At 34.4% G+C, this 27,232-nt stretch overlaps 1 protein-coding gene across 22 annotated transcripts in view; it reads right to left on the bottom strand.

The window, feature by feature from the left end:
• Positions 1–27,232, bottom strand: part of RIMS2 (regulating synaptic membrane exocytosis 2) — a 451,223-nt gene that overhangs the window by 192,990 nt on the left and 231,001 nt on the right. For 12 of the 22 annotated variants that reach the window (XM_064647007.1, XM_064647048.1, XM_064647067.1 and 9 more), the window contains 7 exons: positions 23,639–23,706; positions 21,843–21,962; positions 19,902–20,001; positions 19,031–19,154; positions 14,340–14,386; positions 13,177–13,289; positions 566–696 (listed from right to left, as the gene is read on the bottom strand). In XM_064647007.1, coding sequence (XP_064503077.1) covers positions 566–696; positions 13,177–13,289; positions 14,340–14,386; positions 19,031–19,154; positions 19,902–20,001; positions 21,843–21,962; positions 23,639–23,706 — 703 coding nt within the window. Of the gene's footprint in view, positions 1–565; positions 697–8,263; positions 8,312–13,176; positions 13,290–14,339; positions 14,387–19,030; positions 19,155–19,901; positions 20,002–21,842; positions 21,963–23,313; positions 23,523–23,638; positions 23,707–27,232 lie in introns of all 22 variants that reach the window. The other 10 variants (XM_064646998.1, XM_064647058.1, XM_064647024.1 and 7 more) reach the window with 3 other exon arrangements.

Consider the following 27,232-nt stretch of genomic DNA (forward strand, 5'->3'; position numbering starts at 1 on the left):
TAAAAAAAATTAATAAAATTATTTCTATTATACTTAATATTTGTTTACCCTTGCTTTAGGGGAAGTTTCCAAGGTGCACATGGGCAATCTCAACTGAGTCCCCTTCAGCCCTATCACTTATCACTTATACTGTGATAAGAAACCTGTGGGTTTCAGATGCCAAATCTGTTTCTGCTTTGTTGTATAAAGGTGAGACAAACCAAACCGCCGGACCCATCAGTCCAGAAATCTGTGAACTTTGCATTTTCTTTGCACTAAACAGAAATAGCACTCATAGGAAATAAGGGCATTATAAAACACTAACAACATTGTCTGCAAATAACAGATCCTCATTCAAAGACATAAGTTTACCTTTCCTCTTCTACTCAGTATTTTACAATACAGCCAGGGAAAGCAAGTTTGTGCATAGTGTTCAAAGATATCTTGCTGTTACACAGCATGTTCAATACAGGAACTCCAAACTGTACGTTTTTTCCATGTATGGCCAATAAACTCAGCTGTGCATGCCACCTGAGTATCAGACTTACTCTTATTCAAATGTTCCTTGTCTTTGTTTTCACCCTACCTTCTGTCTGGAAGAAAGTAAATTTTAACATAAGGATTCCTTGGCCTCCCATCTTCCCTTGAAGGAAGATCCTTTGCTCCCAGTATTGTCACTATTAGCTGATGACCAACCTTGTCATACCACAGTTTTATCTGTAAAGAGAAAATATTAATTAGTGAACTCAATTCTACAACGAAGTAGTATATTAGTCCTTATAAATAAATTTGCTCCTAAGCTTCTATTTATATTGGTTACTTTAACAGAAAATATTATGTTCTACTTTGTATTCATAACGAAGAATAAAAATAAGCTAATACTGTAAGAGCTTCAGTATGTACCTGGAGCTACTCTTTTTTTTTAAACCCCTGTACAATAAGTGCATTATTTCACACTAATTGTTTTTCACATGGTGCTCTGGTTAGGATTATTCTCTCTTGTATTGTATTACTCGCGTTACTAATGTATAATATGCATATATATATATTTCTGAGGAGTTTGTGCACAATGAATGAATTAATTTTTCACATCCTGCTGTGCTAAAAAGACTATGGGATATGACCATAAATATTTCATATCACGAAATGCTTTTCAAGATGTATAGATTTATGCTGACATCATATAAGCCCTCCAGAAATCGTAAGAGAGGAGTCCAACCCTCTTAATAGTCCAACTAAGCAACATGGTAAAAACTACTATTAATCATCTGTAGAAATTATTATTAACCAGTCTTAGGCTTGATCTGCTATTCTTTTTCACTACAGTCATTAGAAGCTGCTATTTATCTATCTTAGTTTGAATTCTATGGCTGCAAATACATCTGTCAAGGAAAGAATATACGTACTTTAGAGCAGTCACTGCAGAAGGGGGAAATGGTGCAGTTAGAACAAAACAAAGCCTTCCAAATAGCCAGGAAGCCATGACATGGTGGTAGCACTGCAGTCATTAACTACACCTTACAGAGGAGGCTCTCTTCATGCAGACTTTGCCTGAGACAGGGGATAAACTAGGACGTTTAAAGAAAACACAGACCCTGCCTGAACTTAAGGGAATCAAAGAAGATAATGCCCAACTGCACACCTAACCAAGCAATACACCTTCAGGGAAAGAATATACCCTAGCTAAGATAGACATAGCCAGGGGAAGGTGCACTCAGAGACAGGATTTCCATCTGCTGTCATAGCTCCTCATCTTCAGCATTTCAGTCTCTTAAAGAAAGGTCTTGATATAATTCTCAAGACTTCTAACCCACAAAGAAGGGGCTGATTTAGCTTTCTGCCATTCCTAATACTTCACTAAGTGAGATTACATTAATACACGCCAACTCAATCATTGGTAGGAGTGTACGTCTTCCCTCCCCACTCCTTCAGATCTTGTAATTCCTGTAGTCATCAACCAAAAGTGTTTGTATGGATATTAAAAAAGAGGGGGACACCTGTCATCTATTATCATGTCATTGGCCCTACTATAGATTTTATAGGTTTCTGGTACCAACAGTTAAAGTGCTCTGTGATACTAGAGCAAAAAGTCTTGTGAGAAATTATCCTTAACATGTCAGATTTAAGAGACTTTTAAACACTGTTCCTACATTCCTGCAAAGCAAGGGGCTTTGACAGTATTTTTTCTAAACTGTGAATTATCTGGACATCTAGGTGTCTCCAACCAACTACAGATCAAAAGCAGAAAGCTTTGTACACACAGTATAAATCCAAAGCAAAGCTTTAATGACCTCTGAAGTGCAAGTCAACTTAAATGTTCTCTGACACTAAATGTATCCACCCGCAGGCTTTCTTGGGAGTCCTCAGGCAAAAGACAGACTTGGCTAGTCCCACATCCCAAGGGGAATAGCAGTGAAGATAATCTTCATTTGCTTTTTTGGGAAAAATTATGCTTGCTTAAGTAGAATGCAATATATTTGTGATACAGACACTATCACAAACTGTGACTGAGGGATATGAAATAATCTAGACACAGGTGCCAAAAATACATCCAGAATTGTGTGTTCATATTCAAGCTAAATATTTCTTCACTATATTTGTTTCTGACTGAATTTTTGCATGAAAACTTCAGTCAAAATATTTAGAGAATTACCCTAAGCAGAAACTGAAATCAACTCACACCATTTTTCTGAGATGCTCTCAAAATTGTATTTTGGAACAAGAGCTCAAAATTTGCATTGACTTATACCTTCTACTTTTCTCTTCATGTTCAGAAGAAAAAAATGGGAAACACTTGTACATAATGGACAAATTTTCCCTGAATTTCCCTTTAATTTGGCTTGTTACAGGAAAGGTCAGGAGTCAGAATTTTGACCAGAGGTTTTCTCTCCTCTATTCACACTTCTAGACTCCAATACACATTACAGGCACTTGTACTCAAACAGTCATTTGACTAGGGTGCAAGGAGAAGAAAGGAAGATACGGCAAGAGAATGGTCAAAGAACCCCATAGAGGGGAGGATGGGATTGCATTCTCACAGGGTTGGAAGAAGGAAGAAGGGACAAATCAAAAACTGCTTTATAATTACTGAGAAAGTAAAATATACAGAATACTTCTTGGTGAAACACAGGAAGAATGGAGCCACTAATGTCAGGGACCAGAGAAGAACAGAGGGGCAAAAATAGACTGAAAGAGAGAAATGGCATGAGGTGACAAAAGAACCAGCCATGCTGTAACTGGCACAAAATATGTTGAAAGAGAGACTGGGATGAAGGAAAATCTGACAAGAAGTCGAGGCAGGCAATTGGAAAGGAAAATGAGAAGTAAGGAGTTAGATTAGCATACTGAATATGATAGATGAGTTTAAGAATATGACTGATCTAATTCTGACTCTCCTGTGCATAAACATTATGGTATTATCCTACAAGAACTTCTTCTTTCTACTCATAGAGAAAGGACAGCCATTTATGACAGCCATGTGCAGTCCAAGAGGACTGGATTCCATCCCTTCCACTTTCCCAGAGCTCTTGTGTATCAAAGGGTGCATCCCTTTAAGATATTTTGAAAAGCATTTACAATTGCATGTTCTTTGGTGTCTAGAAGCCTGGTATGAAATCCTGGACCCTGATTTGTGTGCTAAGTAAAGCATTGGAATTGAAGTTTGAGGTGCTTCTAAAGTTTGGATAGAACCTGGTTGTCTCCGACTCTGATCATATTTTCTCAATTCCTAATCTATAAATACAGGACAATCCTAACACATCTCACAGTACACTATAAATGTTTCACGTTGTGAAATAAACACAGGATAGCACACATATAACAGAAAAGTTGACAAAGAATTTTTTTGCTTGTTTGTTTTATAGCTTTGTTAAGTTGTAGAAAAAATGCCTGACACCAAAAAGTAAAGAACATAGAGTAAAAGTCCCACAAAAATGTACAGCTGTGATGGTCAGCAGTGAAAGACTTAAGTAGCTGACCAACAGCACAGAATCTACATAACCTCAATTCAGCAATTTTTTACATACATACTTTTAGAAGCTTAGAAGATCTAAGAAACTGAAGCAAAGCAATCCTTATCTAAACTAAGGAAAGGGAAAGCTAAATTTACAATACATAAAATGTGCCACAGAAAAAAATTGTGCTGGCTAATGCTAATCTGGAGGCTAACGCCTGTAAAAATTCTTCTTGAATAGGACATCGTCTATCTAGATTATTTAGGATGTAGGCAGCTAAAATTCACTTCGAAAGTGATCCAACCTGAATGCTGAAGATCTTCCCACTTAGCAGTGAGATCCTGGAAACTTATTTGCTACTCACATGCTCATATACTTTCCTCCCCTAGGCTCCTTTGCCAGCCAGACATGCACTTAATGCTTCACTAAATCTTCTGCTGTAACCTACATTCAGACAAACAGGCATCTAAATTCAACGCATGCTGAAATTGTGGGATGGTCTGTTATTCACAGAGCAGTGCATCTGCTGCACTCCTTGAGACAGGCTTCCAGGTAATAACTGCCACACAGAAGGCAGGAAATAACTTTTCTGCAGTCAGATGATTGGGGGAAATGGAGTTGAGGGTCTGGTCTCAGCTTTATATGATTCTTTCTATTTCTTAACTCCTAGTGGTCTAATACAAGAGCAATACTCATTATGGGTAGCAGATCTGGAACCCACTATGCTAAAATTAAGCTTGCTTTGATAACACCACAAACTTATATTCCTAACCAAACAGTATCTCAGCTTCAGAAAGGGATGTGGAATAGCTTGATGATAAAGGCACTCTTCTGAGAGACAGGTTCAATCTCTCCAGTCTAAACAGTATTTAAACAGCAGATGTCGTGTCTCTGGAATGAGCTTACTACACATACAACAGTATACAAAAGCTGACTGCTGGCATTGCATTCTGAGAAGTGAGGATGCAGTTATCTAGTATATATAGTATTCCTTTTTCACAGAGTCACAGAATAGGTTGGTCCTCTGTAGCCTCAGAAAATGCCTCCTGGAGAATCAACTCACCCTCTGGAGTAGCCTAACTTTCAAATAGCATTAATGGGGTTAGTTGCCTTTTATTTGGGTTGATCACTCATGCATGCATTGAGGTACTTAGTTCCTCTCTTTAACTGTACGAGTCAAAGATCCTCCTTAAGGCACCTCAGACTTATTTGAAGCTAGTATAAGCTACATAAATTAAGGACATAAATTCAGTTTATTAGACAGTCTGCCCTGCAGCTTAATTTTTACCACCACAGCCTGCTCAAACATCACTGAGTTTGAGAGAGATTTGGCCAGATATTTTTGTTCTGTTGCTCATTATAATTTTACATGTAACCTACATAGTTGTTTATTAGTATAATATTTTGAAACTGAGATACTACATTTTTTCTCACATTATTCTGAAATGAGATATACCAGCAGGACATGTTACAAAAAAAAAAGAAATCTCAGTTTATTTTTAAAAATGCAAACAGTAATCATTTTACTGGACTTAAGCTTATGTAGATTGGAAACAGCATAGTTGAGATAGGCTCTGGATGTTGTTAAGCATACCTCTAACAAATTCTGACTACTGAGGGTTGCTAAATCAAACTATTATTGTTATCTGCTTTAGCTGCCATCTGATATGATGGAAAAAGTACAAGAAAAGGCTGTCAAATGGAAAAACTTGTATGATGTTCTGTATTAAAGCAAAAAGGATGTCTGAAATTTTTGAAGTTAGAAAAAAACAGTGGTCTCATGGCAACTGTGGCTCAAAAAGAGGCTCCACCAAGTAAACAAGAGATACTGCATAGACAACACAAATGTAAGAACAGATTGTTCCCTGCAAAGATGTCACAAAGCATCACTTTGCAAGTTCGAAAATTGCTGGTATGCTAAACTGAATCTAGAAGTTCAGGAAATAAATACTCACTTTGCCAAGTACTGTGAAATTAGTAAAAGATGAGAAGGGTGTATGATAGGGAAAAAAAAGGATTTGAGTGGGTTTTTTCCCCCCCAAAAAATGATGATTCTATGAAATCATCCAGTGACACAAGAGCTCGAAAACTAATGGAATGACAGAGATAAGTGTGAGAGAGGAACTTTTGCCAGAAAGGATCAGTTTTAGGCTATCAAGTAAAGAAGATACAAGCAAGAATAAAGATGTGCATCTCCTGTTCATAGCGATGAAACAAATAGGTATAAACAGAAAGTTTGGAGATCCTCATTCTGGTAAGCAATTCTACAGACACAGCTGTACCACAGCCCACAATGAAATGTATACTTCCTGACAACTGTAAACAGCAGCTCAGAGCTCTGAGTAAGTGAATTTGTCATGCCAAAAAGTAACCAGAATTCTGCACTGCTGTTGGACTGCTTGTTTAAAGACTACTGGAGAATTCCTGTTCTTCTCTGCAGTCTGCATGATAAATATATCTTACATTAATCCTTTTTAGGCTACCTACCATCCCTACTAAAAGTGGACAAATGGATGACTTTTTGTTTTAATCTAGTTGTAAAGATATTGCCAAGGTCATAAGTTTGAGTTTTTCAGGAACTCTTGTCAAAAACCGTATGTTTAGCTCTGACTGTTACTGAGCTTTAAAAAAAAAAAAAAAACATTAGAGAGGTCCACAAGGACTCCACGGGCATTGTGTAGAAGCAAAATTGGGGCTAAAGACAATTCTTATCTACAATATCAAAATAATCCAACCAGAGGTGAGATAGTAAGCCTCATACACTTTCAGTTCTTGTTGGATATTCTCCATCAAACATTATATTTCTTCTATTTTCTCAAATGACTACCATAATCATTTGAACAAGGTAATTTTTTTTTTCATTAAAGGATATTAGTCTAAGTAGAACGGACAATTTTTATGTGTATTTATTTTATATAATATGATTAAAATAAGGCACTACTACATGTTATTTCTACATTACAGTATTTCATGAACATGCAGGTTTCAAGATGTTTCCTTTTTAAATTGAACAATCAACTGTCATATCATTTCTTAATTTATTTAGCACATATCTAAAAAGAAAATAAATATTGAAAGACTACTTATGTCATATACAATATTTACCTCTATGAACTACTTAACAGCTTGTGATTGTACCCCTCTGATTGCACTATCATGAGCAGAATCTAACTTTCTTAATCATGCTAGAGGATATTTTTAATTTTTCATACAAAGAGAGTTTATGGCAATAGCATATAGTAATATATTAACCTTAAACAATACTATCAAGACATTACTTTTTTAATTTCTTTTTTTCCCTTAGATTTCTTTATTTTGAATTTATATTTAAGCAGTTATAAGGATTACTTTTCTGAAAAAGATGAACTTTACCAAATACGAGTCATATTTGATATCTTATTTAGATTCTTATTTCCAATCCCTTTATAAATATATGTATGAATGATCACTTTTCCATTTCAATATGAAATTTGGTCATCTCATTCTGATCACTTAGGTCATCTTTACATCTTTCCTTGAGCAATTGATCAAACCAGAGAAGCATTTATACATCTCCCACACAAAAGATTAACAACTCCATAAAGATATTTTGTAAGAAAAGCAGATAATATACTATTTACAAAAAAACATGCAGCAAAGCAAGATAAGCATTGTAATATATTAGTAAAACCTACTTTTGCATTAATCTATAGTACCTTAGGAGCTTCCTAATGAAAAAGGCAAACAACTTGTACCTAAACAGAATATCAAACCAAAATAAATTCAATAGCACAATGAGAGAATTCCTTTTTTATTCAAGTAAGGTTTTGACTATTTTGATGTACTTTAAAATGCAAGAACCAAGTTTCATACACAAGAAATTTGTTTCTTTAAACAAGGTACAAATTTTTTGCCCATCTTCTACTTGAGGCGCTACTATTATTTGGAAAATGCAAAAATGTATGTGTTAAGTAATGAATGATTTAAAGAGACATTCATCTTTATATAATGACCTCAAGCACAAAATTATTTATTGCTTAAACAGTACACAGATTTTATATGTGGGATGCATAGCCATTGTCGCTATTGAAAACTGTATGAGTTCAATATTGGGCAGAAATCAAACAAAAACTAGTTGTCTCTTTAAATTTTAACTTAATATTTTCACCCCCATGCAGAATTTTACAGGCTGCTCACAAGATGACATGAAAGTTGTTAATATGATTTAAAGAAACACGCTCAAAATATGGGAAAACGGACTATAATGTAACGTTTTCCTGCTATGCATTTTCCATAACAAACAAAAGAAAAACCCACAACTTTAGTCTCTGTCAGGCAGACGAAGTCTTTACCTGAACCCTAGGAACAAAAGGCGTTGTTCTTCTACTAAGGCTTTGGCTCTGGTAAGCAAAATTAAAGAAAAAGCAATAAAACAAAACCAAAAAGGACAACACGCTGGAAACTAAAAGACCAAAAGTAAAAACAAAGACACACAACTATTACTTTAAACACAGCTTTACACCAACAACATATTTATCTAACACAAAGTATTTTAGTGCAATGCATAAATTAAATCTGCAAATCTGTTACCAAATCATATCAAAACCCTGTATTGGAAATTCTTGCCTAAGGGAAGTCAGCAGGAATTTTACCACTGATTCCCCAGGAGCAAGGATTTCTCTTCACATTTACAATAGATTTAGAAATAACATGTAACAAAAAGAACAGGTCAGCAAAGTGTGATTTAAAAGTGGGGTTGGAAACATAATTTAAGCTTAATCACATTTTTCAGAAAGATTGTAGATGCATATTCAGAGAGAAACAAGCACAGTACATGCACTGACAGCTTTGATTGCTTTGTAAAGTAAAGCAAGTAAAGTAAAAGGTTTTCTCTTCTCTGCAACATTAAAAGGCATCTCTATAAAAAAACCCTCCTAAATAATTTTAGAACTATTAAAAGAAAGTTAGTGCTCTCTGGTAGTAGCATTACCTGGGGGAAGGTACAATCTATGTATTTCAATTCTCTAGCAATCATGACAGAAATGACATATGGTATACACAGAAAACCCTTGCATGAAATGGCATCTAGAGCATTTAGCAAACTGCATAGATAGACACATTTATAACTCTTATTTCTGTGATGTAACTATTCAGACCACATACTACCTTGTGGCTTCCAGTGGCTACCTCAAGACTACATTAGCACAGGAAACACTCCAAAATACTAATTCCAAGCAACCGCTCTCCATCCTTCGTTTAGGGCAACAGCTAATGGAGTGGCACAGAATTGGTACAAAGTATGAGGTGTAAACACGAACCAGAGCACACGTTGATACCTCAGAGGGCCAGCGAGTGGGAGACCAGGAGCACGGACAGCATCTGACAGATTGGAATCTCTTTATCTCCCTGCTCAGTTTTCCTGAGATTATTGATCTAACTCAAAATGACATAAAGAAGCTACTATTCAATATTCACTTCCATAAGAAATGTACCCAAAGCATGGAGATAGGCAGTGTGATGATGCTTCTGCCACCCTCCTTGCTTATTTGGCACGCACAGATGCTGGAGAAATCTGTTCCATAAAATGTGTGAAGTAATCTGTTCTTACACCAAAGCAAGAGGATAGATAAGAAAACCTGACAGTCCAGATCACAGGTTTTGTCTGCTGTGCTCCCTGTGCTCTGTGAGGTGCCCCCCACGATGCATGGGCAGGACTGCAGAGTCAGGTGTATGGGTGCTAGAATTGACCTACTCACATACAATAAAAGTAGATCTTCAGCTTGCTTCTGCTCCATTTTACAAGGGAAAAACAGATATTCCAGAATTATGCAATCCTAAGAGGGACATCTCTTATGACATATCTCCCACCACACACCAAGGCTCCTCAGCTGTCATATTCTGCCTTGGAAATGGAGAGCAATAAGCATCTTGTGTGCACTACCTAGAACTTTTCATGTTTTGATGTTAGAGCAACAGCAATTTAATTGTATAGAGGTAGAAAGGGGAGGGGGAAAAAAAGGGGAAAGGGGAAAAGTTGAAAGGAGTAAGGGAAGCCTGTCTCATACTAATCTCATCCCCTCAATGAGCTGACATATATGCCCTTCACAATGTACAGTAAACACTATCCAATATAGTACAGGTATTATAACTATTATTTCTATAACTGTATTTTTATTGCTTTATAAACTGAATATATATGGAAAATCTATCGAAGTGGTCCTATGGTTCAGGTGTACAAAAAACTTGATTAATTTCATAAATAACATCCTTTTTCTGTTAGAATCTCTGCCAGCACAGAAATTAAGTATTGAGATTTTATACTTGGTTCAATTTACATGGTCTTCTAGTTATGTTATTATTCATTATTGCAAAAGCATTCCAAGTTATACTTTTCATGCAGTAATGAAAAAGTAGCCAAAATGTAGTAATGAAGCTAAGAGCACCAACACACAAAGAATACTTTTGACTTTTTCAAAATGATATTAAAGGAAAAACAAGTCAGTGAAAAAACACAGAAACAGGAAGCAGACAAAACAAATAATAATAAAACTATAACTGCAATAACAGTCAGATACTCCCCTGAAAGAACAATGTGGATAAAAAGTGCCATAAAATGAAGAGAATATGGATAAATTATTTCTATACCTTAGTAAGTTATAACACACAATAGTTTACTGAAGTTGCACATCGTTTGTTCAATTAAATATGTATTTGAGCAGAATAATCATTAATGTAAAGAAAATTTCCTATCTATGTGAGATGGCTTACTTTGTTGACAATCCTATTAGTCAGCATCACTGTAACCTCAACAGAAGAAAACAGGTACACAGACCAATGCCAATACAGAGGAAAATATGGAAGATTGAATTGACAAAGAAATCCTTGAATACTAGAGGCATCACTGCAGCTAAACTCGCTAAAACCATTCTGAACACAAAGAATCACATTCCAAAATACCATTAGTATATAAAAATCTTTTAAGGATCTATAGCACTGCCTGAATAAGAAAGCATATATCAAAGTATTCTATTACTTTAGATCTCCATCTGAACTGTAGTATCTCCACTTCTGCCCCAAACTCTTGTATTTTGCAACCTACTAACCACAGCTGCCCTAACAACAGCCCTTCAGGACTACATGCTATTGTCCAAAAGAACAGAAAATACAGGAAACACTTCCAAAATCTTATCCCTCATATTCATTACACCTGTCTGAATTCAGCCACCATCACCCGGAATGTCACTGACCTGCCTCTTCCACAAAGAACAGCATCCTGTCCCCCTTTACTGACAGGGTTCTGTAGTTATTCTCCTGCCTAGGCACTCACCATAAAGAGTACATTCACAATTGCATTTGGAATTTAGTATTTCCTTTCATTTCTATCTTAATCAGCTATTTGGAATGAATATGTGATCCATCAATCGTTCTATTAGAAAACAACTGATTAAAACCGAGAAAACCAAAATACTGAAGAATGTCTGTTTTGTTGATGTCTACTAATCTTAGATGTCTAAATTGCAACATTAGAGTTACAGAGCATTTCTAACTTCAGTGTCAGTCAGTTAGATCTTTGGTTCTCAGTTATCAGCTGCTCTCTGAGGGAAACAGATAATATGTAGTAGGAAGTATTGTATGTAATGGCAAACAGTTCATAAGGAAGTACCAAATGTAGGAAAGATCTTTGAATGTCTCTTAACATTATTTGGTTTCCTTAGATGGAATTAAACTTATTAGTAAAGATATTTTTATGTTGAAACAAACAAAAATAAATAGAAATAGGAATTGTGCCTTCTTGAGTTAAACAACGAATTTATATGCCATTCTGAGAAATGAAACCTTGGGATTTCTGTTATTCTCAGTAAACCAGAACATACCTCCAAATTTCCCAATCCTGCAGTGTCCTATCAAACCACTAAATCAACAAACTTACTGATTTTACTAGTAAATCCTAATCTCAAACTCATGAAGATTTTTATCTGAAACCAAGAAAGTGAGAAAGTCAGTTCTGTGTGGTTCAGATTTGGACCATCGTTCCACAGTGTGTATGCATTGGTCATCTGAGCAGCTAACTATGGACCTTGAATTTCTTGGTGGAAACTAGGCACCAAAACTTTTTGACAGCATAATCTTTTACAAAGTTTAGACAAAAGAAATTTCTTTCCTCCCTGTCTCCACTACCAACAATTTTTGCTGTCTTCTAAAGCTAAAAAGGGTTTTTAGAAACCTTGGTCTGTTTATTTTCACTGTTCATGTTTGTGTTCCCTTGTCATTGTGTTTTGTGCAACGCATTCTGCACTCTACAGTCAAGATTTCCAGTTTTCCATTCATCCAAAGGATTGAGTCTTTCGAAGTAGTTAAGTACAACAGTTACAGAAAATTAAAAATTATGTATTGGTTGTTCTGATGAGCAAACAAATAATGTCTCATGCACTGCAAAATGGAGCCAACACAGGTCACTGAAGAGACAGAAAAATATTTCTGTGAGACCTATAAACAGTCTGCTTAGATTTTATGCATATTTTTATGGCACACTCAACATATACGACTTGGAAGTAAAATGAATGTGGAATTTCCAAACTTGTTTAACACCAGTTTTGCACTGCTTCCATTCCATTTATCTTTCCTTTTCAATGTAAGCTGCACCACAACTGAGCACTTTTGAAAAATCACACTTTGTAATTGTAAATAACATGGAAAGGTGTACAAAACCCAACTTTTTCAGTTTAGAACAAAAAATTACCCTTTAAAAGGAAACATTCATGTAATGAACTTTGTTGTCAACGAGAGCGTAGAACAAAAGTGAGTAACACTGGTACAAAGAATACAACATTAGTAAAATATCAAAGGGTTACTTGGGGAAGGCATATATGAAAGTTAGTGCATAAGAAATTAGCAATATTAATGTCCAAGCACACAGGTAATAAAATCTACTGAATCTACATGTAAGTGTGATAGTTGAAAAAATGTTTACACTCAACAGTACAAATATAACTGGAGGCCAAAATTAGACCTTTTGACTCTACCAGTCTAGCTTACCAGACAATTATACATGTATACACCCAATTCAACTTATATAAAATTTCCAAAAGCTAATAAAATGGAATACACTTATGGCATTATGGTCCCACCTACACTGAGATATATAGCATTAAACAAAAAAATTGAGCTAGTTTAACAAAAAATTTCTGTTAGAGGTAGCTTGCACTACAGTTAGAGTTGTATATGCTGCAAAAAGCACATTAATATCAATTAAATGTTTACATACTGAAAGTTGTCCAGACAAGAACTGTGGAACATCCCTTAACATGCCAGGACTCATAGGAGAAGTCACTGAAATAGAAGGTCGGTCCATTTTTTGAGATTCGAATGAACTTGAACCTGTAATTATAAACAAAAATATTTTATAAATAGCAGCAGTTATGCATTTTTCACAACATTCTTTAAATAAAAATTTTAGAAAAATAACCAAACATAAATATCACTTTTTTTAAATCTATTTAAAATTACCAAATAATGATACTCAGTCTTTCAGTGCTCAAATGCAATCAAAAGCTTTTATTCACAGAATGGAAAATAGTTTATTCAGATATTTCTGACTGTAATTATGTCAGTAAGTTGAAGGCCTAAAATTCCTAAATAATAAACACTTTACTGTGGTCAAAGGAAGTCAGTCTTCTGACTTATTAGCTTATATAATCAGACTAAATTTGAATTAGATTTTTACAAAAATATTAAGATGTATGTAATGTTTCATGTGCATTTTGCTTCAAATCTACAAGATCTGCAAAGAGTCAGAGGACAAGTTTTGACGTATAAAACATAGAGTAAAAGTAAAATATTTTTATAAATACAAAAGACAATCCACATCTCACAAAACATAAAATGAATTTTAATAGTTGGCTGATGAGTAAAAAGTCATTGGATGAGTTTTTCATATTATTACAATCAAGATTATGTCACTTCATTTATTCATGGTTTTTATTATAATAGAGTTCTAAACCAATGATAAAAAATAACTTCAGGCTGAAATCCATCTTCTCAGATTTAAGCCAAAGAACAAGTTATTCTTCCCTACATGAAATACTTCTTTCCCATTTTTAATTTATAAGATTCATTTGAAATGCAAAACAACAAAACAGGAAATTACAAATTGCTACTAATGTTCTTATATATTACTTAGAACTATGCTTTTTTTTCAAACAAAGTCAGTGTAAACTTATGACCAATTGTCAAACCTAAATCAAAATATCCTGACTTTTGATAGCTTACTATTAAACAATGGTAGATAGATAATACAATAAGATGACATATTGAGACAAATACAGACAAAGAGACAAGAGCTATACTGACTGCAGATGACATTTTTCAATCTATTTGTGCTTACATAAAAGAGAGAGAAGATTTTCCTACCCCACAATTGAAACTTACTGGACTCCAGCTGTGCATGTGTGCTGTCAGGTATTCTGGGAATGTCCCTGAAATCAGGAAAATTAAGACAGGCTGATCCTTTATCTAACAAGCATATTCAAATTTCAGTTACACTATAACATTTCTCAATCCAACATGGAATGCCTCAGGAAAGGTGTATGATCTGGTGGCTGTCTTCAGCCACTGGGATGATTCATCTCTTATCCCAGTATAAATAGTTTCAGTGTAAAATTAAATTCCACAGAACACCTGGTTTGGTGAACACAGGAGAAAGGCTACACAGTCACAAACAAAATAATTCAGTAAATGAAAGAACAATCTCAGAGTTAATGATAGAGTAAAACTGTGAGTAGTAAATCTTATGATGACATTATACATTAATGAAAATTACTGGACCCTCACTCAAATATACTCAACTGCCAATAATGGCTTTCCTAGTACCTTCTTTACTTTGAGTAATCTTACTTTTTCCATTACTAAATAAAATGTACAAGTTCATTTGGCAGAATTTCTTACTTGAATATACAGGACATGTTGCAACACCTGTATTAAATTGTGTGCACAGCCATGTAATTTTAAAGCATTCAGTGGCAATGAATGAGCACCCAACCACACCCACACCCTGCCAAGGAACATATTCTTCCTCCGAGGGGCAAACGTTACTGTATGCTAATAAAAACTATCAATATGATTAATAAATAATTTCAGAGGTACTTGAGCAAAACCAAGCAAGATGAAGAGTTTCAGCAGCAACAATATTTAAAATCAGGTGGTGTGTTTCAGCACAGTTGGTTTCTTCCAGGCTGCACTGGGTGCCGGTGCCCTGCGCTGGCAGCGGCGGCCGCCCCGTGCCGGGCACAGCCAGTCCCAGTGGCTCCTTGGCCACGGCAGCTGTGCTTCTGTGACAACGTACTTAAGAAAGAGCAAAACAGCTGTGTGGCAGCTGTGAGAGAAAATAGTGAGAAAAAAAGCCATGAAAGAAACATCCCTGCAGACACCAAGGTCAAGGAAGAAGGAGGGGGAGGAAGACTGGGCCACAACTCCCATTCCCCATCCTCTGCACTGCTGGGTGGAGGAGGAGGCAGAAAAACCAGGAACAAAGGAGTGAATTTGAGCCTGGGAAGAAGGGAGGTAAGGGTAAGGTGGGTTCAGTTTTGGTTTTATTTCTCACTATCCTATTCTTTTCCATCTTATTTCCTCCCTTTGAGAAGTCCTTCTGTGGAGGGGAAAGGAGAGAGTGAGTGTTTGGTGCTCAATCAAGATCAACTCCCCCCAAAGGTCAATGAAAAATGCTTGCAGTGATCTCTATCTACTGTCTCATACAATGGAAAAAAGAGTCTGTATGATATATAAATAAAACTTATCTACTTCCTTTAGTATAGCTTTTCCAGTATACCTTTAGTATACCTTTTCCAAAAATTTTTCCAGACTCACTAGAAAAACACCTTTACTAAGCAGATTGAGTGAGTTGATGCACAGTATCCAATTATTCAAGCAAATCAGAAGGCAGGCAACTGCTCTAAGTGCCCACTGCAGACAAGGATAAACCTCTGGTTTTAGTAAACAAAATTTGTCAGAACTCACAAGGGCTATTGAAGAAGCAAAGATTTAATTTTGCGTATTTGATATGTGTAGAATTTATAAAGGGATCCAATACTCGCCTATTACTTTAATCAGAAACACATTCCTTAGCTTAATTGTAATTTCAAAAAAGTATTTCTATCATATGAGTTTGAAAATAAAACCATGAAAACATACAAATATCATTGTGAACAGATTGAATATGAGTTTTCTATAGGTAGCAGAAACAATAAGCTTGAAAGCTTTGAACACTGTTGCTAAAGCATACAGATCCCAATATTTCATGGTAGTGTGAATGGTATTTCTCGCAAGGAACTCTCACTGAGATAAACAGATGTAGGAGAAGCAGAAGTAGTTTTAGACATCTTGCATTTTAAGATACATTTCACTGCAAGCAGATTGTATAGCATAATTATTAAAACACAGTGCACCATTTCTACCAAATTAAAAATAGTAGAAACCATGAAAACAACATGCACTTCAAATTAATGATTTCTGAGAATTAGAAAGCAAAAAATATGTAAGTTCTTGTGTATAAGGAACAGCCGGCTCACACTAATAGCAACTTGGCTATCAATTTAAGATGGCAAAAAGAGATCAATAGCATGGAAAAATGGAATGTTTTGTCCTGTTGAGTTTTTGTAAAACAGCTTTCCATTTTGTCTGCCTTTATCAGTTTATCTTGTCATTTTCAGTTTTCATAGCACTCAGCCTATAATAAAGAGAACTAAGAATTGTGTTTACTGGGATTTTTTTTGTACTCAGAATATCAGGATGTGACAAGAGGTTCTCAGCTAGGTTAATTGCCAGTAACTGAAGACTTCTGGCATGATTTAGTGTGTTGCCATGAGACCATCAACAGACTCTGTAAGGAATAGGATATATCTCAATGCAAAATGAAATCCTTCAATCAGGTAGTAATTATTCTAATTGAAATAAATATCGCTTCTGACACCTGGCAAATACAAACTTTTAATGATTTTAAATACATTGAAACTTTATTTCCTTGGGCAGAACACAAACATATGATGTTATGTTTCATTGGGCAAGCACAGGGTATTAATTTCTATTGTCCATTCGATTATGAACTGAAATCTTCTAAACTGAGAAGCGAATATGGTCTTTCCAGTTCACCAGCTCGAACCTCATGGAAGACATTTCTGAAGTTGTCAATATCAGACTCCAAATAGTTACACACACCTAACCAGATTCTAAAACCTTACCAATTTGTGCAAAGAATTCACCACTGAGACTCTTTTACACCTACTGCAAAAAGACACTAGGAATCAAATACACTGAACAACTGCTTGATCACTGATCTCTCAGTTCTTCAGACTATGAGGCAAGCCATTAGTGTGGAAGAAGGCATCTTGAGAGCCCACATCACTTTGTGTAAGGAATTACAGAGGAGCTGGTCTAGTGATAGCAAGTGGAGCACATGGTAACATAACAGAAGACATGATGATAAGGAAGGTAAACAACAGACAGCAAATATAAAAGCACAGGAAAGAATGCAGGAGGTTTCACACAATGAAGAGAATGCAGAAAGCTAAAAAAATTGAGTATATTCAAGACATGAGTGAAGGGTTCCTTGAAATTTTCCTACAGACTTCTGTTTGAGAGATATTATGAAAGATTTGCACCTCTATGAATTTGAGATCTCTTTTTCTGTAACAGTATTCTTCTAGTAATGTAGTCTGACCCTTAGCATTACTATTATACCTACAACTCCCAAATTATGCAAAGGTTTTTAAGGATAGGACAGATGATACAGGCTTTACCCTAAAGGGGTTGCAATTCCATATGTTTGTGGGAAATAATCTCTCATATCACTGACAAGATAAAACAGTTATTGTTATTATCAAGTTTGTTTAAAATTGTCATGCCAAATTAAGTCCCTACATGTTAAGTTCCTGATGTGTCAAAGATATTAAATTCCTACTATAGCTGAAACAATAACAAATTATCCTCACTGAAATTCCATTCTCATATTATAGGGTTCTAGATTTTTTAGTACTTCTCAGTTTTTAGTTGTTATGTTACCCATGCTTTCATATATAAAGGTATGATAATTGTGTGCATCGTGTACAAATACAGGGATAAATATATTTATTAAAATATAATTATAGAATCCTTCCAGCCCAGGGTGGAAGTGATCTTGAAAGATCATCTAGTCCAACCTCACACGGAAAAGGGAGCCTAGGTGAGATTACCTAGCACCCTGTCCAGTTGTGTCATGTACATCACAATAAATATTGAGGGGGAAAAAAGAAAACACTTAACAACTGTAAGTATCTTCAAATTCAGTGATAAACACTCCCCTCTTCACAGCCCTGGTGTGATCAGATATAGAACTTCCAATGGAGTAAAAAAGTGATGGATATGACCTTAGCATGTAGGAACTTGGAAGAAAAAGAACAGATGAAGAAGGGAAAGTATTCACAGTCTAATATAACAAAGCTACTATTGCTATGCAAGAAAAATTTAAGTTTAGACCTTGAGAGATAGGTTTGAAGGATAAGAAAAATAGTCAATGTAAAGCACCGAAGAAAAAATCCCACACAGTCCTAGCTATTCATTCAGATATGTTCTGTAGTAGATAACAAGCAATAATTTAATAGATTCCATAGATGAAGATGATTCAAATTTGGATATAGGACTTTCTGAAGCATATGGATTATGCCATTAGCATATGGTATTTTGTGGAAAATTCTACATTGCTGACATAATCAGTCCACAGACCAAATATGATGCTATAATTATATATATATATTATAAAAACATAGAAAAATAAGAATGAACAGTCAAGAATTACAACAACAAGTATAACCACAGTTAAAGAGCCAATATAGGCTGGATCACCAACTGAACAGCCACAGAAGGGATCCTAGCAGATAATGCCTGGGACTCTCTCAGAGAATACAGGATTTCACACCAATTTTTACTCACTGATATGATCTATCATTCTAGCTATGCTCTTGGTTTACTGAATTCTGCCTAAAAGTTTTACTGTTTATAGTGTTTATGAATGTTTGATATCTCTGCCCTAAAAGGGAAATTTAGCAATACTTTCATCATGTTTAATACCAAAAAATCATGACATTACTTACCCTATTGGTCTTGAAACTACAAGCTCCACTTGTGGCTCAGGTTTGGATTCTAAAATGATGTTATATACCTCCTCAAAAGTGGCTCCCTGTAGTAGCCTTCCATTCCATTCTAACACTTCATCACCTGAAATTTCAGTAATAACACTATGCTTAGGAAGTTTGTTATGGAATGCATTTACAATGACAATTTAAGCCATTCTACTGTCATTTTTCTGGATTGGGAAACTTGTATTGTAGAACAAATTTGAACTCCTTCATGCAGGAAAATTCTGGGTATTAAAGGTTTATGCTTTATATATGTAAAGTTTGGTGAAACAATAATATTGTCAGTAGGACCCCTTTTGAGTAAGATACAGCTCGGACTCACTTTGACAGTTGTGGCTCTTCAGAAAATTCACATCTTTAGAACAGCATATCTCATCAACTTACTGTTTTAAAGATCCATTTACTTCTACAAGTTTAAGGTTCAGATAGTTTTTATGATAATAGTTAATATTTCTTGAATATTCTCCAATCTAGCAATCTATGGTTTGCATGTTGGGACAGAAGCAGCTTCCTAGCCAAGCTGGTTCTGCTCAGACATTTGTAATAGCTTGGTTTGCTCTAAATAAAATATACATCACACATTGACTGGGCAGGATATCAATGGAATATTATCATGAGCAAAATTTTTGAAATAGTTTTTAAACAACATGAGAATATATATATATATATTTCACAAAAGCAATGGTCTAGTAATTGAATGTCAGTTTGAATTCTGCAGTATTTCATCAGACCTATTTAACATAATTTCATACCTAATTAAACTTGCTCATTTGTTATCACCTTCAGAAAAGCAAATCAGCAGTATAGATCTGTAGTAGATACATACCTGGTCTAAGATGCCCCACTGTATCAGCTAAGCTTCCTTTTTTAACTTTGGTGATAAATGCGCAGAGTCGACCTGATTCAGTCATCTTTCCTCCTACTACCTGTTTCAAAGAGGAAATATTTTCATAGAATGAAAATTACTTTAAATTACTTAAATGTTCTGGCAACAGAAAGAATAATTCAGTTTTTCCTTAGGTTTTATGTAGCTCAGATAAGGCAGATGCACTTAGAAAAAACAACAGAATTTTGGCTAGGACAAGCTACTAATTTGGAGATTAGTACAATTTAAAAACAATGCAAATACAGAATGCTAAAGCTTTTAAATTTTAGCAAATACATGCATAGTATTTCATTGTATTATAAATTGCCACCCAAAGCATTATAAGGTGTTGGTCATTAGACTGCTTACTTCAATATTTTTTTAACTGGAAAAAGTTATATTAATATAACAGAACTCACAATGTTCACACTAAGCATCAGACATCTCAATAATTGAAATTCCCTTTGGTTGGGCAAGACAGATGAAAATACTTGTGATTCTGAATATTTCTCTATGGGAAACTTCAGGAGGTTTAACATTTTTATCTTAGAATCAGGAGATTCACTTCAGAATCGGTCATAACTGCATAATTTTCAAATTCTTAAAGTTTCTGAACAGTCTTCACATTGTGATTTAAAATTTTTAATATTAAATTCAGTTTAGTTTACTTTCAATACGTAAATATTTGAAAATCAAGGTCAGGAATAACTGCTGATCACTCTTTTCAGATGTTTATTGAGATTAAAAAGCAGTGTACTTTTAAATCTGAACTATTAATGAATCTCAGTAAGGAATTCATCTTAATAATACAAGACTTTAGAAATTTTAATATAAATGTTTAAACAAAAAGTGTTCCTTAATGGCACTGTTAGTTGCTTCTCTTGCATTTTCTGATATTAAGACAAAAATAAACACAAAATTTGATGTCCAACTGGCATGTCCACTGACTTCAAACAAAAATATCTGTCAATTAAATAAAAAATTCAAATATTTCCAAAGCATGTTAGTATATGTTATAAGTAACTAGACTGATTTAATCCCTATTAATAGGATATGACTATAGCCTAATCTGCATATCCAAAGTGAAGTAAGAGTTGAGCTAAATAGAGAACGGAAAATTAAAACTTCTTAATAATTTCTCACAACAGGGATGTGGAATCAAAATAAATATATATTTGTTTCTTTCACTCTGTATAATTCATTCTCATTCTTGTACTAGTATTTCTGGAACTGAAAATACTAGTATCACACAAAACAGATCAAAATGTGAGTTAGAAATAACTTCATAACATTTAAAGAGCACTGCATCATGAAAAAGAGGTGAATATAGGAAAAAGAGGTGAAGACATTATTTCATGATAAAAATCAATAAATTCTAAATAACTTTCTGGTTTGTGTTTTTAAAATGTGGCAAATCAAACAATCAGAAGAGAGAAAAATCCAGAAAGAGGCCATTACATTGGCAGACTCTGATCTGTATTGAAATGTCATTAATTTGCAGATGTCCCCCGGTCTTCAAGAGCGATAATTTATTTTTCACTTTTCTCCTCTCTTTTGGGGAATAGGCATTGTACCATGGTGCAATGCTCAATACTGAAGAGCAAAGACAAGACTTGGCTTGCCTAGCAAGGATGCAATTAGTACTTTGCTAAGAACACATTTTCAGAATACTTGTGAAAACACATCTAGTCTTTCAGAAAAATACAATTTTTTGAGCCTGCCAAGGACCCAGTAAAACTGCTCTAGGTAATTGAATATAAAATGTCTATCTTTAAATGTTGAGAATGACAAGATATTATTGCTATTTTCATGCATATGCTATATAATATGAGAATATTTTTATTACAAAGGTAGTTAGTTTAACCAAGAGAGTAGTTAGTTTCAAAGTTATTCATTACCAACCTTCAATCCAAGCATTGCTCCTGAATCTCTAGGCACACTTCCATCTTTTAGTCGCTTATTTAACAAAATCCGACCAATGAGACGATCTCCATCTTTGGATGGTTGCCAAGTTACTGGATGCTATCATATGGTGTTAATGGAAAATACAGTGAATAGGATTTTAATGAAAAATATTTCAGTAATACTTTTCATTTCCTGATATATTTTTAAAATACCATGAAAGTATTATGATTACAACAATATTTAATGTAATAGGATGACATAAAACTGTGCTGCAAAATATTTATTTGAACATATAGTTCATTACAATGTATGTCTAATATTTAATAACATTATCTATTTTACTAAATCCAATTTGTGAATATTTAGAATGATCTTTGCATCTTGATTTGACAGATGTAACTATACATAGTTATCTACACACAATGACAATCACACCTGAGTTCTGAGAAAAACAACTGTATAAGTCTAGTATAAGAGTAATACTGGAAAAGAAGTTTAACTCAAACCAAAACTTTGATGTAAAAAATTTCTTCTTTTTCCACTATTACAAACGTGTCAATTTTTATCTGACCGACAAACATATTTAGTGTCTTACATTCTCAGTAGTCGTATTTTAGAAAATTACAACATACACTAAAAGGCATAGTCATTACTTCATTTAAACATTCTGTTTCTTTCTTGGAATAATTACTTCACATGTGAAGCACAGCTACAGTGAACATTATTATTCTGTTACTACATATGGGCACAGTTATACTTGTATATTGGCATAATTAATAATTTTTTAAGATTTTCTTCTGTGTAATCATAGTACTTTTTCACAGAAAAACACTATTTCATGCTCTATTTCATGCAAAATTAGCAGGCACAGATAAATCTGCTCCCATTACAACTAATAACTCTAAAAAGATTTATCATAATCTCCACCAAACAGAAAGCAAAAATAAAATATACCAAAGCAGATGGCAAAGCTTTTAATTCTGCACAATACTGCACAAAAATCGCATGGCAACAAAACAAATGAACAACCATGACAGTGAAAGGGAAAAAAGAAAAACAACTTTTCTGTGCAGAGAGACCCAATTTTCTCCCTTTTTCACCTGGGCTTTAAACTATTAATTTAATTTCAGCCCCAGGAGTTTGAACATAATAAATCAAATAAGCCAATTGGTAGAATCCTTATTGTTAATTACTTCATGCTTTAAGGTAATACCATGATATGCTATTTTGCAACGATAAGAACAACATTCCTTTATGCCTCTCAATTTTTTTTCTTAGGCTGCCAAACAGTAAAAGCTGCAAGCATGCAAAGACTTTTCATTTGTTTTTCTTTTCTGCACCTTAAGAAATGCTATAATATCTCCAGAAACACCCTATCTTTTATTTTTATGCACTATTTTAATGAGTGACAGAGAGCAAACAAAGACCAAATGAGCAGGTTAAAATGCAGGCTCCAAAATCTCAGTACCTTCTCACTATGGCTATGTTCCTCGTTTAGAGTTGTGCTACTACACGTATCTACCCCAGAGTCTTTTATCTGAGGCTCAGACCATTCCAAGTCCTCTTCCAAAGAGTGGCCACCAAAGCACACCATTTTCTTTTGCCTCTCGGATAAGGTGTTAGAATCCGACAAAACTGCCTGCTCACTAGTTTTTCTTTTTCCCTTTTGACTGTCCCCTATAGGTGTGGGATAAAAAAAGGATACAAAAAAGAAAACATGCAAAGGTGTAAATAAAACTAAGGAAATGTGAAATGATAAAGGAAACTAAATGGTAAGGCTCCACATGTCTCACCAAAGACATTGGGGAGGCCTCACTGCTATGCCAAGACGTATGGTCCAACCAGTTGTAATCCATGTCTCCTGTGAGAATCAGACAGACAAGATAGTGCAGTAAAGGAAAGGTGAAAGAAAGGACAGACAGAGACACAGTAAAACTGTAAAGATTTCTGATAATCCTATCTGATTCATAACCTCTTCCAGCTGGACTTGCAAAGGGCTTCCAAGAAAAAGTTAAGGCTCCAACAACAGAGTACATGGAATATGAAAAACATTGAGGAAGGAGACAAGTTTGTGTGTGTCTATGTGTGCACAAAATTATGTGCAGTGTAAAGCATCATCGAGTTTTTAACTATCCCTACAAAGTTACTTACAGTAAATTAAATGAAAAGGCAAATTGTATTGTATTTCTAAGGGGATATTCATAAGGGAAAGCATTTGAATATGGAATGAATTTTCATTATAATCTAAAGGAACCATTCTGTCTTAAGGAACGTATTTCTTTACTTTTCTAACACAAATTAGTATTTATTCTAATCACTTCATTAAAATACTTAAAGCAATGGCACTCTGCATTCGCCGTACAGTAGATGACGTTTCAAGGAAGGTTAAATGAAAAACAAATCTAGAAAATATATTTAGAATAAAAGCATATTAATTTTGCTTTGTCTACTGGTTAAATATCAGGAAGAATTCTAGTATTGGGAATGTGTAGGGTTTTGACAAAATAAATAAATATTTTATAGAATCAGAATTTAACCTACATGGCAGATACATAGTAGAAAGAAAGGTTTGAAAAACAGTTTTAAATAAAAGGCCTAAATTAATGCTGCTGTCCATAGAATTGGGGAATGACTCGTATTTTCATAAAACATTCTCTTTCATGTAGATACTTTCAACTGTAAATTATGCCCACACATTTTGCATAATTAAACTTCTCTTTTTTTCTCACCATTGTTACTACATGTTACATGAAAAATATTTTGTTACTATATGCTACAAAATGTTTTTATAATACTGTATGCAGGAAACAAATGTTTAGTTTTCTATCAAATTTCATAACGAAAATAACACTAGAGCAAAGTAGCTCTGCTCCTTTAGTACAGACCACAAACAATATTTTTTTATTTCCATTACTTCAGATCCTACTTTGACATTACTCAACCTATTCCTTTGGAACTACACCAGTGAGGTGGTGAAATGTAACAAGTCTTTAGAAAAGTAAAATCCCCTTGGAGGGATATATGTACCATAAACAAATATAATCTTTTTTCACTTGTCTTCTCCTAATATATAGACTTGCATATGCTATATGAAAAGAAAAAAATCAAGTCTCATTTTCATTTTAAAAAAGAAATATTCAGAATACAAAGGCTTTATTTTCAGAAAGACACTCTGAACACTTTGTCTCTTATGCGTTGTAGAAATATTCTAGTGTATAAAATAGCCTTTTCTTTCATAAAAACACTGTTAAAGTGACCTCATAAAATTATTTTGAAGCCCTAATTCATTTATATTTTCTACGTAATACTTAGGTCTGCTGTAAATCTATTAACTATGCTTCTTGATTCTTGAAACGAATTTTAAAGGAATTTAAAAATGGGAAATTCATAGCAAAACTTCTTTGCCATGCATGTTAACATCTTGACTGTATTACAGATAAAAGCATGGCTATCCTGCTAAAGGGGAAAGAAATATTCTTCTGAAAGCTAATAACATTTTGCTAAATGTACTTCTTCCGAGGAATTTCCAGTCTTACCTCTGCCTCCAGACATTGCTTCAGGGGTACTGAGTGAAATCATCAGTGAGTTTATGAAGATCTAGCTCTTCCTCATAAATATACATTTAGAGATAACCAGATGATAGCAAGAGTTCCAGTCTATGTATTCCCTTTTTACATATTACCTGGGGCCTTTAAACATTAGTCCCAGGCTCAGCTTCTGATGTAACTGATTTCTGCTTATGCCAAGAGTCCTGTCACATGGGTATTAATGTATGGTCCATCCACATACTATATGTGTTAAAGATTAGACACATTTAGCCCAGCATACCCAAGGCACTAACATATAGAGATTACTTATATTTTTAAAAATTCAGTTATTTTGCAAAAACATTTACTCTTCATCAAATGATAAGCCCTAACCTAAACCCGCGCAGAGGAACACTCACAAAGTTGAACCTCCCACTTCTTGCTCTAACATTTTCCTTTCTCTTTTTCAATCAATATGCAGAAAGCTGACTTTGTTTTTATTTTAGTTGTGTCTCATTTAGTGTGAGTAAATACTAATTATTTGGTATTTATAAAATGAAAATTAAATGAAAATAAGTAACAACTCTATCCAAAGACTTCTGGTTTTATCTGTATTATTTTCTCTATTACAATATGTAGTTCATATGTTTCCAAAAAATTGTCGTAGAAATTAGAAATTACAAAGCCCTTGTAGATCTTACAGATTTTGCCCTTAACACTGCATTAAGTGATCTAAATGACAGGCCTAAATAGTACAAAAGTTAATAAAGGATGGCTGTCTGGAAGCCCTGTAGCTTAATACATTTCTATGAGAGGTATGTATGGCTTAGTATAACCACACCTTTTGAGTTACAATGAATGGCTTGATAAAATCCCTGGACATAAATTTTTCAGTACAAGTCTGTTAAATATTAAAATCTTGTCTAGGTAAGTGATTTTTGAAATCCTGTTCTTCTTCTCGTTTGCCTACAAGAAAAATTGTTAAACCATAATCTGTCTGTAACAAAGACACAGTAGTTTTAATTGTGAATACCAGAGAATGCACTTGCTTCTCCCTTAGATATTTCTCTTCCACAATAGAAGATGCCTTATTATTAAGAATATGTACATTTAGGTTATGAAGCAGTAATCACTCAGGAAAAAAATACTACCTCCCTGATAAACTATATAAGTTATAATATCAAAGCCATCTTTCATGAAAAAGGAACTAATATATTACTAAGCAAGATACAATCTGAGACAATGTCATTATAAGAGCATTCAGATGCTTCATGAGTCCAGGAGTGCAGCTGGATATAAGAAAGGACATATGTGAGATCTGCTCTTATTAAGGTCAATGAGCTCTATTTGTATGTGGAAAGTTTGCATGAACAAATCAGGTTGGGAGAAAAATCACATCAGTGGCCTAGCTGTTCTGTATAAACAGTGTTAAGCTGAAACCTTTGTAAGCTTACTGATGTTTGGTTTGTTTTACTTATTTTCTTTAGATAAAACCAAACAGGCAGAGGAAAATATTTTCTTCTATATCCAGGAACCCACAGCAATGGGACCTTCCTATAGCAACGGGAACTTGAAATGTCAGTGTATATTTTAAAAGAGTTTCAGTTAATTTCTGTTTCCCCTATATTTTAATGTTTTGGGTTTGTTATTTTTTTCCTTCTTAGAATGGCTTTCCCACACAGAAATATGGCAATTGAGCATCTTTCATAAGACATTAAGGAATCTGCATGTAATCTACATGGTATGTGTCTACTCTTTGAGTGTTGTCTAAGTTCATGATCAAGTTCAAACCCATTTTCCAAATAGTTTAGACATAAACCACTCAATTTAATTGGCTATTCTACATATACAGAGTCATTT

This window comes from Pseudopipra pipra, chromosome 1, assembly GCF_036250125.1.
Source record: "Pseudopipra pipra isolate bDixPip1 chromosome 1, bDixPip1.hap1, whole genome shotgun sequence".
In the NCBI taxonomy this organism is placed as follows: Eukaryota; Metazoa; Chordata; class Aves; order Passeriformes; family Pipridae; genus Pseudopipra; species Pseudopipra pipra.